At 41.6% G+C, this 16,711-nt stretch overlaps 1 protein-coding gene across 1 annotated transcript in view; it reads left to right on the forward strand.

The window, feature by feature from the left end:
- LYRM7 (LYR motif containing 7) overlaps positions 1-15,841 on the forward strand; it is a 127,963-nt gene extending 112,122 nt beyond the window's left edge. The window contains exons 4-5 of the mRNA XM_085632717.1: positions 1,147-1,228; positions 11,812-15,841. Of these exons, the coding sequence (XP_085488843.1) occupies positions 1,147-1,228; positions 11,812-11,882 (153 nt within the window). The 3' untranslated portion in view covers positions 11,883-15,841. The remainder of the gene's footprint in view (positions 1-1,146; positions 1,229-11,811) is intronic.
- Positions 15,842-16,711: the final 870 nt, after the last annotated feature.

Here is a 16,711-nt window from a genome sequence, read left to right on the forward strand (position 1 = left end):
AGCATCTCCTGTTCTCTCCTTTCCTTGATAAGAGTTTGCCAACCTAAGAATTCCAAGAATGGACCTTTGAGTGACTTGGCACAGGCTCCTTTACCATAGCTCCACCCATCCATAAATCACAAGGAGCATGTATGTAGTTCAATCTCCTAGGAGCACCACTCCAGTTTTAACTGCCTCTAGACTCACTCCACAGGGTTATTTGGGCCACTCTGCTGTCTCGGTTTGCACTGAGTTTGCTGAATCACCCTGAACTCTTCATCTGGGGAGAAGAGATATTTTATTGTTCTCGGACCAGCACTGTGACCTCTTTTCATGTTACTATTGAACATATTTTTTGCATATGTAATGGTATTTCTTTTGGTATAAAGGATGACCGTAAATCAGCTTATTCTAATTCGCATTATCTGGGCTACTTGGAACGTATTGTGTATTGATAAAGGCAAAAGGGTCTTTCAGTAAGACTGCTATAAAACAATCCTCCAAGGTTTTCTAAGGTATATTTGTCTTTCCTTCTTGACCCCTGATATGTGTGTTCTCACAAACAACAACAGAATGCTCCTCCACGTTGCAGTTTGGTTTCAAATCCTAAAATATGAAGGTCCAAATATTCAAAGTTTTAAATGCTGCTTAACATGTAAAATATTCATACATCACAGTCTTTCTCCTTATATAACAACATTAACTACCTAGTGTTCCTTCATGAAAATGTTAGTGTCTGTGAATGGTGAAGTCGTGTGCAAACTTGCCTTCAGATAGAATTCACTTCAAAAGCACTCCTTGACATTAAAATAAGCAGAAGTTACTATAATCAGAATATCTTATATTTTACACGGTTTTGGAGTTTCTTCCAGTTCAGTGGCTACTACTGGGTAATATTGTTTCCATGTATGGATCACCATTCAGGTATTCTGTACGACCTTAGCCTCATCTCGTCTCGTCTGCAAAAGTGCTATGATAAATTATAAGGTCAACGCTAATAGAAACAGCTAAAAGAAATGTATTACAACCACCTTGCTCGCAGTAATATAAGATGGGTTGCTACTAATGAAAGGACTCAAAGTGTGATTTATTAGATGCTTTGTAAACGTAAATAAAACGTACCTCAGTGTTGTTCTTGGGTTCAATTTGTGTTCTTTTTCCTGACAGCAAATGAAAATAGGCACTGATGTTGAAATTTTTCTGCGAACATCTGTCATCCAAGGAGTTCATACAGAATCCAATCGAATTGGTAAGAAAAACTGTAATCCCATTAATTTTACTGTGGTGGGTAGTTGTGCAAAGGAGGTTTTGTGTGGTGGAACTGTCTCGGGAGGAAGACATTGGAAATGTAAAGTGGGGACTGAGTGCAGGTGATCCATCTAGCTTGCTGGAGAGAAGAAATGGGCAAACAATTTAATATCTGGGTTTGCAAAGCTCTCACCACAACTTGATCAGAAGGAGCTTACAGAGGTGAACCAACAGACTTCCAAAGATATCTCCTTATAACCAAACTTGATGTGCATGGTAAAGGAACTGCCTGAGTCAAGGCGCAAAGCCATTTAAAGAACAAGGTTGCCCATCGATTTAGTTTTTTCACTGGTGCCTACCTTTAATGAAGGTGGATATTTTCGGTGTGCTTTATTTGAGTGATGATTAATGCTGAACCAATTAATACAGTTTACATTTAAAGGGTCCTTAAGAATTGGTCTGTGGTTGTCAGTATTACGGTCTTTGAAGCCCATTGTGCTTCTTCCCACTTACCAACACTAACAGTGTAAACACCTGACTGTTTCAGTTAAAGAGCCCCTGTCGGTAATATAGCCATGCTCACTGATGCGCTTTTTTAATGCAAGTAAAAACTTTCATTGCATAACCAAAAATTTGCTTTCTGGGGTTAGTTTAATATATTTGCATATGCAAAACCAATTACTAGTGGCCCGATAATCCCAAATTTGCTCCTTTGAAAGAGAGGATTGAATGGGGTTAACTGGATCACTGTCTACTGCATTGTAGTCTGTAGATGCTTACTTGCAGAGCTCATTGATAGGCATATCAGACAGAAGATCTGACAGCAAAACTGAGTCAGTTGGAGGAACAAGATCAAGTCATCTCGCGCTCCTAGCACTCAATGGGCTCCCAGAGAAAGCTGAGATCAAATTCGAAGCGCTACTCTGCATTCTTTAACAAGGTGCTAGAATACATGCAGAAGTTAGGGCACGCTACAGCCCAAGCAGGATCTACTACTCATCCACGGATAGTACCATCTGCTAACCAGAGTCTAAAAAGATAAAACATGAATGCAGATTCTTGGACGTATGAGTCTCAAAAGATGGCAATGCTATACTTACTTGTTCCATAGAGCGACACATCCATAGCTACCCCTATTGTTACTGTATTGTATCCATGGTCAGCTGAAGTGGTTGAGACCACTATACTTGCTTCTAGGAATAGATTAAACTCTTGTATGAACAGCCGAGCCTTCTCAGCTTTGACCAAACGTATGTGCTTTGGAGGGTAATAGGCCTCCGCTTTTATATTGAGCACTTCAAGAGGAGACCACAGACTGGGCTCTAACAAACAGGATATGCTACTGTTAATGAACAAATTCATGTATTAATATAGCAGTGACTATTTGGAAAGGATTTGAAGTGTACCTCACACTTTGCCTTTTCACTTGATTACAGAATACTTTTTTGAAACACAAGCCAAAGTCTATCAGAAAACAAATAACGTGGCAAATCTTAACGACCGTCTGATTACTCAAACAGGGTAGCCTTTAAGTAGTTTTTTGCAATTGAACCAGTGACATGGTAGTTGCATATAGAAAGTGTCTTACAAATCGAAAAATCATTGTAAAACTTAATTTTGATTTGATACTTTATGTACTGAAAAAGTGGCAGTCAGCCATTGAAATAGCATATGAGAGTTCTATGTTCCTAAGTGCAGTCTGTACTCTGTTAGCAAAATATCAAAGTTCTCAATTCATTAAAGTGTTTGCAATGAAAATTAATCTGGCTGAGAAAACAGATAGAAGACATTTTGAAAATCTTCCCAACTGTGATACCTAAGAGCAAAATAGAGTCGACGTTGATAAGATTCCTGGTGTGCTATGTAATGCTTTTGGGGAAAAAATTGCTTTCACAACTTTGGTCATATTGCGTTGTTACTTTAGAAAGCATGGTGTAGTAGTTACAGCCGAGCTTCCTGGATTGTGTCCTGGGCTGAATACCTTTGTGCTTCTTATTATATTTTGTATTTGAATGTTTTGTTAAAAATGTAAAACAGGTTCTTACAAATATTTGTCTGAAGTTAGGAATTTAGAAAATTACCTAGAAGTAAGTAAGGAGGTTATTTTAAATGAAGGAGACTTAAATGTAATTTTCTGTAGAATCCAGTTTTCTTGCCAGTAAATGTACTGGACTGAAGGGGCTAGAAATTGAAGGCTCCGTTACTACTACCTACCTCACATTGTCTGAGTGATCTAAGCCAGCCTTAGTGATTTGTGGTTTTGCAGTGGCAATGTCGCATCCATGTGGCTGATTGGATCCAGTTACAAGTGACGCAATAGGTCTGTATCTACTGGTTTATTATTCTTAGCGTGACTACTGTGAAAGAGCAGCACATTATTTAGGTGATCGTTCTGGCTTCCCATTCTACTCTCTGGCAGAGTACGCAGAATTGTATGTTTTTGTGAACCAAAATGCTCCCTACAATATGCAAACTACGTGTTCAAGGTATGTGTGCTGTTGCTTTCCATAAGTCCGCCATCTAGTGCTGGGCTCGGATGATTACAAGTTGTTTTTGTTCCAAGATGTTTTCTTCGAGTCACAAGTCTTTGTGACTCCTCCTCATGGTAATGAGTACTTCTACCTCTGATCCCAAGCCCAAACCATTGGCTCTCACCGAATAACCTGCTCACGGTCGGCCACTGCAGACAAGCCATGGCACACACTGAAAATATGACTCAGAAGCCCCGCCCTCCTGCTTTGCTTCGAAAGTTCAGCCTACAGCAGGGGCCTTTACATCTGAGGCCAAAACACCTCGCTCTTTGGTCTCGGCACTAAAACAGAGACTCAGTATTTCAGAACTGAATACCCCTTTTTCGAAAACAACGCTTCCGCCGGACAAATGCTTTATTTTCGGCCTGAAATCTCCTCCAGAGCCAGTTCTCGAGCAATTTCATCAAATGCTTGATCCGAAACAAAAAAGACTGCAAATTTAGCCTGGAACATAATGATACAACCACCAAAAAAACAGACTTCTAAGAAGCAGTTGAGTTTTGAGTTGGCATTCCTGTTCAACCTGTGAAGAAGAAGAGAAAGGATGCTGCAACCAGTCCATTGCACATTCCCACTTCACCTATACCACAAACACATTTGTCTTGAGGCAGTTAACATATCCCTTCAATCAATAGTAGATGAAGATCAGGATAACCCAGATGAAACACAACCAGGGTATCCTTATGCTTGGGATGAATATTATATTGAACCTCAAGCAGACACTAACCCTGGCTTATATCCAAATTGCCTAACACCAGCTAACGATGCCTCTGCTTATCAGGTCCTAATAGCATGTGCACCCACATTCCATCAGGTTTCTTTATATAAAGACTCAATAGAAAAGGATTTTCAGTTTGAGACTTTGTGTAATGTACAAAGAGGGGCACAATATTTACCATTAATCAAAGGTATGACACGTCATTCGGATGAAATCTTAAGAGATCCAGTCAAAGCAAGGATAATTACTCCACGGATTTGCAAATAGTACAAAGCAGCACCATCAGACACCATTTTTTATTAAAGGTAACTAACACTGGACTGTCTATTAGTGTAAAATGCAAGGGAAAGAGCTAACTCCCAAACATCTGGAGATGCACCACCTCAAGAAAAAGAGTTCAAGCTCATAGATGCATCTGGTAAACGAGTTGTGGCACAAGCAGCTAATCATTGGGGTATAGCATAAAGCCAGGCTTTCTTAGCAAGGTATGACGGGGCCCACTGGGACGAAATGGAAAAGCTCCTCCAATATTTCCCAGTGGAGCATGGAAAAAGAGGTCAAGAAATAGGATATGAAGGTAAACTGATTGCTAACAATTCTGTTAAATGTGCACTAGATGCAGCCTACACCGCTGCTAAGGGTATGAACACCAGCATCCTATTACGTAGGCACGCATGGTTAAGGGTGTCCGGATTTAAGCCTGAAGTACAGCAGGCGATACTAAATCTCCCGTTTGATAAAGAACATCTTTTCAGACCTCAAGTTGACACAGCCCTTGAAAAAATGTAGAAGGACTCAAAGATAGCAAAATCAGTGCGCGCACTAGATACCTCTGGGTGCAAGACAAAATCAGGGACAAACATCTACATCTATGACCTTCTACAGAGGTTCTTATAGAGGAAACAATTTTAACCCCTTCGACGCTTGTGACGGAGCGGTTCCGTCACGTGCGTCGGTTGCGCTGTGCGCATGACGGAACCGCTCCGTCATGGCCCCGCCCGCGCACGGAATCTTCAGCGCGGCGCGGAAATCCGCGCCGCGCTGAACGGGTTAAAGGAAGAGATGGAGGAAACAATACCCGTTACTCAAATGCCAATAACAAGCAATGACTTCATTAACATTCCCCCAGTACACATTACAGCTGTCTGGGTCGTCTTAAACAGTTTCTCAAGAATTGGAAATCAATCACAACAGACCAATAGGTCTTGGACATTATCCAACATAGTTATTGTCTGGAGCTCCTCCAAATATCCCCCCCATTCCTTTCAAACACAAACTATCTACACAGCACCAAATCCTTCTGCAGCAAGAATCACAGCTCTGTTACAAAAGGGGGCAATACAACCAGTTCCACAGCAATTTCAGGAAACAGGAGTATATGTACTATACTTCCTTATACCCAAAAAAGATGGATCCCTGCAGCCCATTCTCGATCTCAGACCATTAAACCATTATATCATATCACAACACTTCCATATGGTCACTCTCCAAGAGATCATACCGTTATTATAAAAAGGGGACTTCATGGCGGCCTTAGATCTAAAAGACGCCTATTTCTATATACCAATTCGTACTGCACATAGGAAATACCTCAGATTTCTATTTCAAGGGAAACATTATCAATTCAAAGTTCTTCACTTTGGGATTACCACAGCACCAAGAGTATTCACAAAATGTCTGGCAGTGGTAGCAGCACATCTATGCAGACAAAATATTAATGTCTTCCCATAGCTATACGATTGGTTAATCAAAGGAAACAACTTCAATCGTTGCTAACAAAACACTCAAAATAAACCAAATTTGCTAAATCAACTAGGGTTTACCATCAGCCTACAAAAGTTTCATCTACAACCAGCCGCTACTCAGTCGTACTTGGGGGCCATGTTCAACATACACTTAGCGTTATCATATCCAAACACAGACATAATAAAGCACATGGTAACATTAATTGAACAGTTTCAAATTCCTGTCAAAACATTTCTCGGATTTCTGGGCATGATGGCATCTTGTATTCACAAGTCCCACATGACAGACTCAATACGAGTCCTCGACAACAATGTCTCTCTCAACAATGGACTCAATCACCGGGTCAACTTCACGATTTATTGTTGGTAGACAGCCGCATGCATCACTCTCTACAATGGTAGAATAAGCGATACAAGGGGCGGCCATTTCACGACCCAACAGATGCTTCCCTAACAGGTTGGGGAGCACATCTCCACAACCTCACTATTCAGGGAATATGGGATTCCAAACACAAGCATCTCCATATCAATAACCTAGACCTGTAAGCTGTTCATCTAGCAATCAAAGTCTTCCTACCTCACCTACAAGACAAAGTTGTCCTAATTTGAACAGACAATATGTCAACTATGAATGATTTACAAAAATGAGAAGGGGGGAATACACTCTCTCCAATTATCATCACGCTTAGCACAGAAAATATGGAGATTGGCAATACACCAGAACATTCATCTCCTAGCAAAGCATGTCCCAGGGACAAGCAATCAAATTGCGAACTTTCTAAGCAGAACTCAACAGCAAGTCCACGAATGGGAAATTTATCCCAATGTTTTTCAACCAGACTTTTCAAAAGTGGGGGGTCTCCAGAATAGACCTGTTCGCAACAAAAGAAAACGGGAAATGTCCACATTTTGCAAGCAGGTATCCACATCATCAATCCAAAGGCAATTCTCTATGGATGAACTGGTCATGGATATTTGCATACGCTTTTCCACCTCTCCAACTACTTCCATTAGTGGTCAGGAAACTCAGACAACCATCTCTCACCATGATACTAATAGCTCCACCATGGGCTCGACAACCGTGGTTTTCAACACTCCTCGAACAGTCTCTAGTCCCCCACAAGAAGCTTCACCTCAACCCGGACCTTCTCACTCAGAATCACTGAACACTAGGACATCCCAATCCCAAAGAAATTAATCTTGCAATTTGGCTCCTGAAGTCTTAGAATTGGTTACATAAATTTACCTCAAGAATGTATTAACATTATTAAAAAGGCTCGTAAACCAACCACAAGGCAATGCTATGCAGCAAAATGGAAACAATTTGTTATGTTCTGCCACAAACAAGACGTCAACCCTCTTCTTGCATTGTTCTACCTATTGCATTTACAAACTGCAGGGTTTACGTACACTTCTATACAATTACATCTTACAGCATATCTGCAAAAAAGACAACGCATATGTATTTCAAATGCCAGTTATCAAAGCCTTTCTGGAGGGACTTAAAAGCGTAATTCCTCCTTGACTTACACCTGGCCCAGCACAGAACTTAAACATTGTTCTAACAAGACTATTTGGTCCTCCCTTTGAACCAATACACTCTTGTCAATTGCAATACCTTTCATGGAAAATGGCCTTTCTAATCACTACTACTTAGAGTCAGTGAAATTCAGGCGTTAACTCTCGAAGAGTCTTTCTTTCAGGACACCAGGACAGAGTAGTGCTTAGAACTAATCCCAAACTCCTACCAAAGGTGGTTTCCAGTTTTCCTATTGATTTTCCTGTCTTTTTGCCGCAAACAAACACAGTTGCCGACAGGCCATTGCACATTTTAGATGTCAAAAGGGCACTAATGTATTACATCAACAAGACTAAATCATTTAGAAAAACAAAACAATTGTTTGTTGCCTTTGCATCTTCTCGTATGGGATAGGCAATTTCAAAATCTGGCATTTTAAGATGTATAGTTAAGTGCATCCAAACATGCTATGCAAAAGCTAAACCACTTTTACCTGTTCCCCCAAATGCTCACTCCACTAGAAAGATTGGCGTTTCCATGGCATTCTTGGGGAACATTCCTATTGCTGATGTTTGTAAAGCAGCAACATGGTCTACTCCACACACCTTCACAAAACATTATTATGTGGATGTATTTAGACGAAAACAAGCCAATGTTGGTCAGGCAGTACTGAAGACTCTTTTTCAAACAACTGCAACCCCCACAAGTTAACCACAAGATAACTGCTTTACAGTTTATGCAAAGCATGTGTATCTACAGCACACATGCCTCGAAGGGATTATGTTACTTACCCTGTAAGCATCTGTTCTAGGCATGTAGTGCTTTAGATTCACATGCGCCAATCCTCCTCCCCAATAAATCTTGTGTAAGTTGCAGTTCATACACTTTATTTCATACTAACGCATGGGTATTTAATTCCTTACATATATAGTATTCTTACATTCTCACCTACCCATGGCAAAACAATCTGAAGATGGCTTCGATACCCAAGCGCAATATTACCAAGAGGAGGATCCACACAGCCTCATGACTCGAATAAAACTTCTTGGAACAAAAATATTTTGTAATCATCCGAGCCCAACACTAGATGGCAGACTTATGCAAAGCATGTGTATCTACAGCACTACATCCCAAGAACAGATGCTTGTGGGGTAAGTAACATAAGCCATCTAATTGGGATCCTATTAAAGCAATGCAAACTCCGTTTTTTGTAACAATGAGAAAACAAATTAGCACTTTGGACTTGATGCTCCAAAAAAGCACCAATTTGAGAACACTGCAACCTGCAGTCCCAGACAGCAGTCTGTTTCTCATACTTCCAACATCTTACAATTTACAAACTTTATGGTACGCATAATTATATAAATTATGTTTGTACTTGATTCTAACAATTAGTGTTAATGGCTATTTTGTTAGGCACACACTCCTTTTCAACCCTCTGATTATAACACACGGTAAAGGGTAATGCTTTGATCAAGCACAAGCAAATAACATATGTGGCAAGTTTGCTCTCTGTATAGTGTACTAAAACGAAGAACACTGTGCAGAGTGTCCAGTGGGTTCCCAATTTGTTTACAAAGACTAAAGGAGATAATACTAACGCTCACTTTTGTGGTAGTGTGGGCTAGCAGTTAGGCTTATCAGAGGTTAGTGCTAAGTATTTGTTATACTCACAGAGGCAATAAATGAGACACATATTCAAAGAATATATCCACAACCAATTTAGAAAAATAACAATTTATAGACAGTTTTCAAACTCAAGAACTTTGTTTCAAGGTGAGTACAGTTTTCGATAAAAATATGCACATGTAATTCAACGTTTCAGACTTGTGCGCATTTACGCACATTTCAGTCCTATGGGAGGAAAGGTCAAAGATGCATAAAGGTATGTACGGTCGGTTTCAAGGGTTCACCTGGAATCGGACTAGTAGTGGACCAAGGTTCAAAGTACTACCAGCAGTTCTTCGGAAACCACCTGTGTTCTACCAGGAGCATGGTGTTGGTGAGGCTGCTAGTTGGAGCGCTATGGTAAAGGGGGGCCACCTAAAAAGAGGCTTCACAGGGGGATTTGCGGGCAAGTCCGAGGGCTCCCAAATGACAGCTCAGGTCGCAAGGGGTCTTGGAGCACAGGAGCACATCTGGTTCGTCGGGACTGGGGCTAGAGGGCTCGGGAGCAGAGTGGTTTGGTCGGCTAGGCTGGTGCTCAAAGATGCACCTCGCGGTCCGGGACAAATGGCTCGGCGAGGAAAAATCAAGGCAGCTGGGCCACTCTCAAAGTGGGTCTCAATGATGCTGACGTCCCTCAACAGCTGCTTGGTCTTGGTGCAGTGAGAGTCCGTGCTGGAACCTTGCTGTTAGTGTTTTGGTGCAGGGCGTCCGGTACCCCAGGGGTTGGAACTGTATGGCTCCGGCTGGTCCTGGTGTCTTCACACTCGGTGGGGAGGCAGATCTGACCTTCCAGAGCGCGAGTACCTTCTCCTGGTCGTATGCGGCTTTGGTCGGGCCAGGGAGCTGCAAGGGACTGGACTCTGCTTGTCGATGCCTGCGGCCTGCAGGGGAGGTGCTCCTCTACTCCAAGGAAGACTTACGGTGTTTGGTGAAGTGCTGCAGGCTATCCAAGGTTTGGTAGTTTTCTAGCTTGCATGACAATTCACTCTGTCACGACTGTCGACAGAGGGCTGAGGATGGCAGGGTTTCTGCCAAAGTTGAGCTGCAGTTCTCGCCAGGCAATGACTCTTCTTTGTCCTTCTTCTGTTGATCTGTCAAATCTGAAGTTCTGGGTCGAGGGTTGCCACGTAAATACTTAATTTAGGGGCATTAAGGGGGGGAAGTGGGCATACACCTGACCCTAATAGGCTAATTCTATCCAACTCAGGATGGAGCAATCTGAAAAGTGGCGTCCACATCAGCTGGCCCGCCCTAGTGCTAGCTGAATGCGAGCACACATTCTAATCTCACTCATTTTCCCACCTGTCTTGTTTCCAAAAGTGGGAGCAGGACGGTGGGCACCTCCACTATCTGTAGAGGTCAGGGGTCGCATAATAAAGGCGGCAGGCCTTTTGAAGCTTCCCGCTCGTGAATGCCCATCCTGCTTGGAGGAGGCTTGAACACCTCTGCCCAGAGCAGGCTTTGTTCCTGACCTCCGAGAGCGAAGGCTCTCCACTCGGGGATAGAAACTTGTTGACATGGCCCACAGAAGTGTGAGCCATGTCAACCCTTCGGTTTTCTCTGCACCAAGACCAGCAGGCTGCAATGGCAGTTTGCATGAGCCTGGTGAGGGGTCCCTTAGGGTGGCATAATTCGTGCTTCAGCCCTTAGGACCCTCTTTAGTTCCAAGGCCCTACGTACCAGGGGTACCACTTACTGGGGACTTACAAGGATCCAGCTGAAATTCGAAAATTGGTTATACTCATATTGTACTTCGCATATGGATTACTTGGAGTCTGTTGAAAGATACGTGAAAGATAATTGCCTCATTATGGATTCTTATGTTTTTTTTTGCCCCCTTATCGGACCTTGGGGGGAAAATATGGCTTGCAGGACTCCCTGAATCCAGAACTAGGGATATCTCTGCCTGCAATTCAGAATTATCCCTACGGGCAGTAAGCTTGTTTAATGAACTGTTTGTTTGTGAAAATCTGTAACCTGTTTTGGAACGGGGTGTTCCTCTGTATCTGCCCTGCCACCATTTGCTAAACACTTACACACTTATTTGCGGTATTCACAAATGTTTTTGAAGGTCCTTTCTCCCCCTGTAAGTTTATTCCAGAAATCGATAGCTACCTGAAATATTATCCTTTACGTTATTCTAACTGCTCTTTAGAATCATCAGACAGCCCTGCATTTCTTGGTTTGATTTTAGCTATGGAAAGGAAATATCACTTTCAAGCCCACCTCTATATACTTTCTACAATCTCATTTTAATTACCACCAGAGGAAAATATGCTGACAGATGTTTACTTAAAAAAAAAAAAAAAGAATTATGCTGAATTTAACAATATTATTTATTGGTCGGATGAAACTTCAGTATTGCTGTGGAAACTGCAAATCTTTGTTTTTGTTTTTTTGCAGTTTTGGTACCAAGGGCAGACGTTCTCCTAGACAACATGCCTTATTGTGATGGTCCAGCAAAAAAGCCTTGAATCCTGTGGAAATTAAATTGATTCTTTTCAGTGGAAAAAGTTTTCTCTGCACCTGTGAGATTGGAGCAACGGTTTACAAACCATGCAGCCTTGTGAGAGGTGGAGAAACAGATGCAAACGCTCTTTTATGGACTGGAATGCTGAGTCACTAAAGAAAAAGGGCTGTTTTGGGTTTACTGATTAGGTTTGGGTTTACCGATGAGTCTCCAACTCATTGAAAGTTATTACCACACCAGAGTGTCATGTCATATTTTAAATCCAGACTCTCTTGCTTGTTTTCTTAAACCCGTTATGTTTAGACAAGAGAATTTACTTTGTGCACGATCCATAAGATCACCGGTTCATTTTGCCAATATCCTACCCATGCAACTATCTGTGAGTATTTATTACAAAACATAATATATAGGAAACTAGTAATGTCTAGAAGTCCACTGTCTCTTGGATACATTGATCGCATTAGAAACAGAGAGACAATTTTGATAGTTTTATACAAGGAAGAATTTGTTTTGACTTCACGGACCCCAATAAAGAGGGATTTGTGATCTTAATGAAAGCTTGTGGACCTTTGTATCCTGTGGTTTTGTTTTACTAGGCTGATCTGTGTTTCCATAGGGTAGCAGCGCATTATCAGTTTGTTTATGATGTGTTATCGTTACAGGTTGTATAAGTGATTTCTGTAACATAAGAGCCTCAGAAACAAGTGAAGATGTAAAAAGCAAATTGGGAGATGGGTAGCAGAGGCGGCATTTTGGACTCTGCAGTAGCGACATATAGTCATAGCAATCTAATTTCACGTACAATAATCTCACTACATTAATGCTATTTGAGCATCAACAGATAGGTATATGGTGTACAAGGCAGGTCATTATTTTTTTTACTATAATATTAACAGCTGTAGCAGTTGAGGCTGTGGCATGGTAAAACTAAATGCAATATAGGTTGTTTTTCATTTTAAGCTAAATCTAGAATAACCTGGGTTGGTCCTAAAAAGAGCTGTGCCTTTATTTCCATTTTTTGTTGCTGGTATCCTTTGGCATCCTTCATCTGAGAAGCACCTGGTTCTGAAAGGAAAGGAACTTTCCTCTAAGTTTATGCTTGATAAACGCAAAGTTCTTATTCTTTTTGTGTAGTTAATGATTGAAGTGTACTACTGGTGTTTTACCAACAATGTATTTCAGGAAAGTATGCAATTACCCCATAGTCTCAATGATTATCAAATTTAGAGGTGTTTAGAATTCTAATTTAGTTCAAGCAAAACTCTCTCGGAGATCATCTGGTTTTGATCTGATATACTATCTTGCTCTCTTAGAAGTAGTAACATAGTTAAGTCTGTACCAATGAAACACCAAATATGTTTAAAAATGAATTAAACAGAACTTGGAGATGATAAACACATTCAGCCATGCTTGTGGATTGGTATTGTTAGTGTGTTCTGTAAACACAATACCAGTAAATAATAGTTATCTGGCTGGCTCAGACATAGCTAGACCTAATTTGACACACATTGCTGATGCACGTGCTGTGCTTAACCTACCAACCTAGTGCTTGAAATTCGCCAGTTTCTTATCTTAAACTTGGGTCTCTAACAATGTTGTGCATGCAGGGAGACCGATCAGGGCAAGGTTGCTAAGGCTTTTACAAACATTCAGATTATGTTTTTCCACAGTCGTAGATTGGTTAGTTTTAGCAGTACAAAGAAATATGCATGTTGTGTTGTGTGTATTTCTATAGTTCAGAACTCAGTTCATAGGTTATCCTAGGGCTAAATGAAAAGATGATACACAAAGGTAAACGAGAGAGATGACACTCTTGTTACCAGAAGGGCTGAGAGGAACTCTCAAGAGGGAGTACACCCTCCTGTGTTAGAATACTTAATCACACAAAGTACTCTCCTGATACCTTGATCGTATTCCACGATTATTGTTCTATATGGATCCTGATCAAACAGTGATGGGAAATCCCTATATGAAGCTACGAGTAGTACGCCACTAGGAAGTGGGGAAGGAGGCACATCCTTTTGTTTTATATATCCTCACACACCCTAGTGGTGTCATGCTTCATCATCGGGTCACCCTGACGCCTAGAAGTCCATATTTCAGGGAGCTCTTAGAGCTCTTAGAGAAGTATTTGGCATGGGGGAATAAAGATTAAAAACCCACGGACAGATCCCAGTTTCCCTTTATTCTTGCATCTGCCCGGGATATTAAAATTGAGAAAAATATATAGGGTCGTTTGGGATATTATGGTCCCAAGACCCTAGTGCCAACTTGTTTCAGTCCGCTAAAGCCCCAAGAGGGTGCTGGACTTACTTCAGGTCGATGACGCAGTGCCCCTGGAATAAACCGTAGTGAGGGAATTTCCCTACGCTATTTATAATAAGGGCAGGTAGCTGCTCCTTTTTCCATCAGCAAAGCTTTTTATTTTCGATCACTCCATCTGTGGAAAGATAAAAAACAGAACTAAACATAGTGTATCATTCTTTTAACACTAGTTACTTCACGTTGTGATATGTGTTACCACCCCCTGTGTCTTAATGGCAAGAAGGTGAAAAACACATCGTCCAACATACCTATTTGGTGTGTGTAAGACTATGTTTCTTTAACTTTACCACACTCAACTATGGAAAAAATGTGTGTAGTGCCGGCAATTTGTCGCATACTGTCAATACCTGCATACTTGTGTGTGTGAATCACTGTGTGCCATCCGTGTCATCCACCCACTCACTGTGAAACTCATACATCCAAAACATTCAGGCTTCACTCCTTACTCCAATGTGGGAGAGGTTGTGCTCCACGTGGGACCTCACGTTACATAGGGGTATCCCTGTAGTCACACTCTGTTGTGTAATTGTTGTCTAGGTCAGAATATTGTCACATTCGTGCATGAAACGAAAGTAATAAATGAGAAAGAAAAGGCCAAACACCAAGTTACTGTTAGCGATGTATCTCCTCTAATTAGAAGAGCATTACACTCGTACCTCTATTCAGAAAACAAGATCCCAGTTAATCACGCCTCCAAGAGTCCTGCCCCGTAGTCAGTCGTATTTGGTGTGGGTCCCTCTGGCTCTTCGCATTGAGACTAAATGAAAAGAGCCATTAGTATCAGAGTACTGATCAAACTGGGTTTGGAGAGAGATTTGGAGAAGAAAAAGGCTCTGTTGTTCGCTTTCAAGATGTTGACTTGCCTGTGCGTGTCATTCTAAGGTGGACAGGAATACCAGGATTGGAAGCAAAAATGTTTGAGTTGAGCAGTAAAGTCGCTCTGATTTCCTGAAACAAATTCCACTTACTTCACAGGGGTCATTTTGGACGGAAAACGGATTGGAATAAAAGTCAGCATATAGGTAGAACATGAGGTAAAAACCTATTTTACATGTATTTCCTCATTGCAATCTGCAGAAAAAAAATGCAAGGACGTAAAAGCTGAGTAAAGAGCATGTCTCTGCTGTTGTTCACTGGAGACTCAACCAAACACTAAAACTATGTTTTTACATTGTCCTTATGAAGTCATAAAACTTTTAGGTTGTAAGTCTTCATTTCCAATTTACATATCGGGAAATCTGTGCACAAGCAGGAGGGGGTGCAATAGGTCTGGTGTTGGCTGTAGACATTTTGGTAATGCATATTTTGTTTGCGAATAGTTTGTGTATGAAGGCATGCATTGTATGAAAACAAACATTCTCTAAAAGCTATTTTATGTACATTTAAAAGCATGACTCTTCCCTAGTCCCTGACATTGAAAGGGACTATATTTATTGTGTAAATGTGCACATTGTGCAAAGGCACAGTAAGGAGAGCCTATGGCTGAAGTGGGCTGACCCTCTGCCCATGCTGTATCCTGTGGGGGGCAGAAGCAAAATATGAATGACACTGAACTCAAGGGTAGAGAGGGCTGACAGCCCCTGTAAGTATGTGTAGTATATATGTATATTTTCATTAAAAACAAAAGGTCTCGACTAACACCAGAGTGGAAAAAGAAACTATATCTTTAACAGTGAACCCGTTCAATCCAGGTTGTCGTATCATGACGATTTTAGTATCAGCAAACCGCAAATGACAAGTGCGGTATGCAAGAGTGTTTTCGTCAAGTTTCTCCAACGGATTCATGGTACATTTGACGATCTAGTCTGAACCCCTGGGTTTCATTCTGTGCATAGCAGACATTTCGTGGTTGCCCTCACATAGGCTGATAACTCCAGGATGACTGTGGCCAAACAAGTCTCTGGGGACGCATGCACCGTAGCTTGAGTTCGTGTTGACTCCTGTGTGACCTGAGTGAACTGGCCCAGTTGCCCGAGGCTGAACTTGTTGAGATAGTGCCTCGTTAGGCAGCTGGTCAGATAGAGATCAAAGAACAGGGCATTGCTGATTTTATGGTACATGCACACACCCTTCTATCTTGCTTCTCATCTACCTCTGCTCTTTCCTTTATGGCCTAGTTATCGATTGGGGTTGAGGTCCGACCGACCTGTTCGAACAAGAATGCTGGATTTTGCCTCGTCATTTCTAGTGGGCTGGACAAACTGAAAGTGGGTTCGTCGTTATGGGATACCTTTGCAATGTCATTCTCTGATTGGTCAAGTTTGAAGTAATGGATACTAGCCAGGAATGTGATTTTTGGTATACAAGACTATGCTCTGCTTAATAGAGTTGAGCAGTCTCCTGAGAACATACACCGTGTTGTACTTCTAGGATCTCTGCTACTGGCTGCAGCTAATAAATACGATCTTTGACGTCACCAAGAAGAGTCCCGTGTCTCTGTACTCCAGGACAGGAAAGAACCCGAGGACTTAGGGCGTGCCCCTGCGCCGCTGGGATTAAATCCCGGTT

Source organism: Triturus cristatus, chromosome 2_1 (assembly GCF_964204655.1).
Source record: "Triturus cristatus chromosome 2_1, aTriCri1.1, whole genome shotgun sequence".
NCBI classification, from domain to species: Eukaryota; Metazoa; Chordata; class Amphibia; order Caudata; family Salamandridae; genus Triturus; species Triturus cristatus.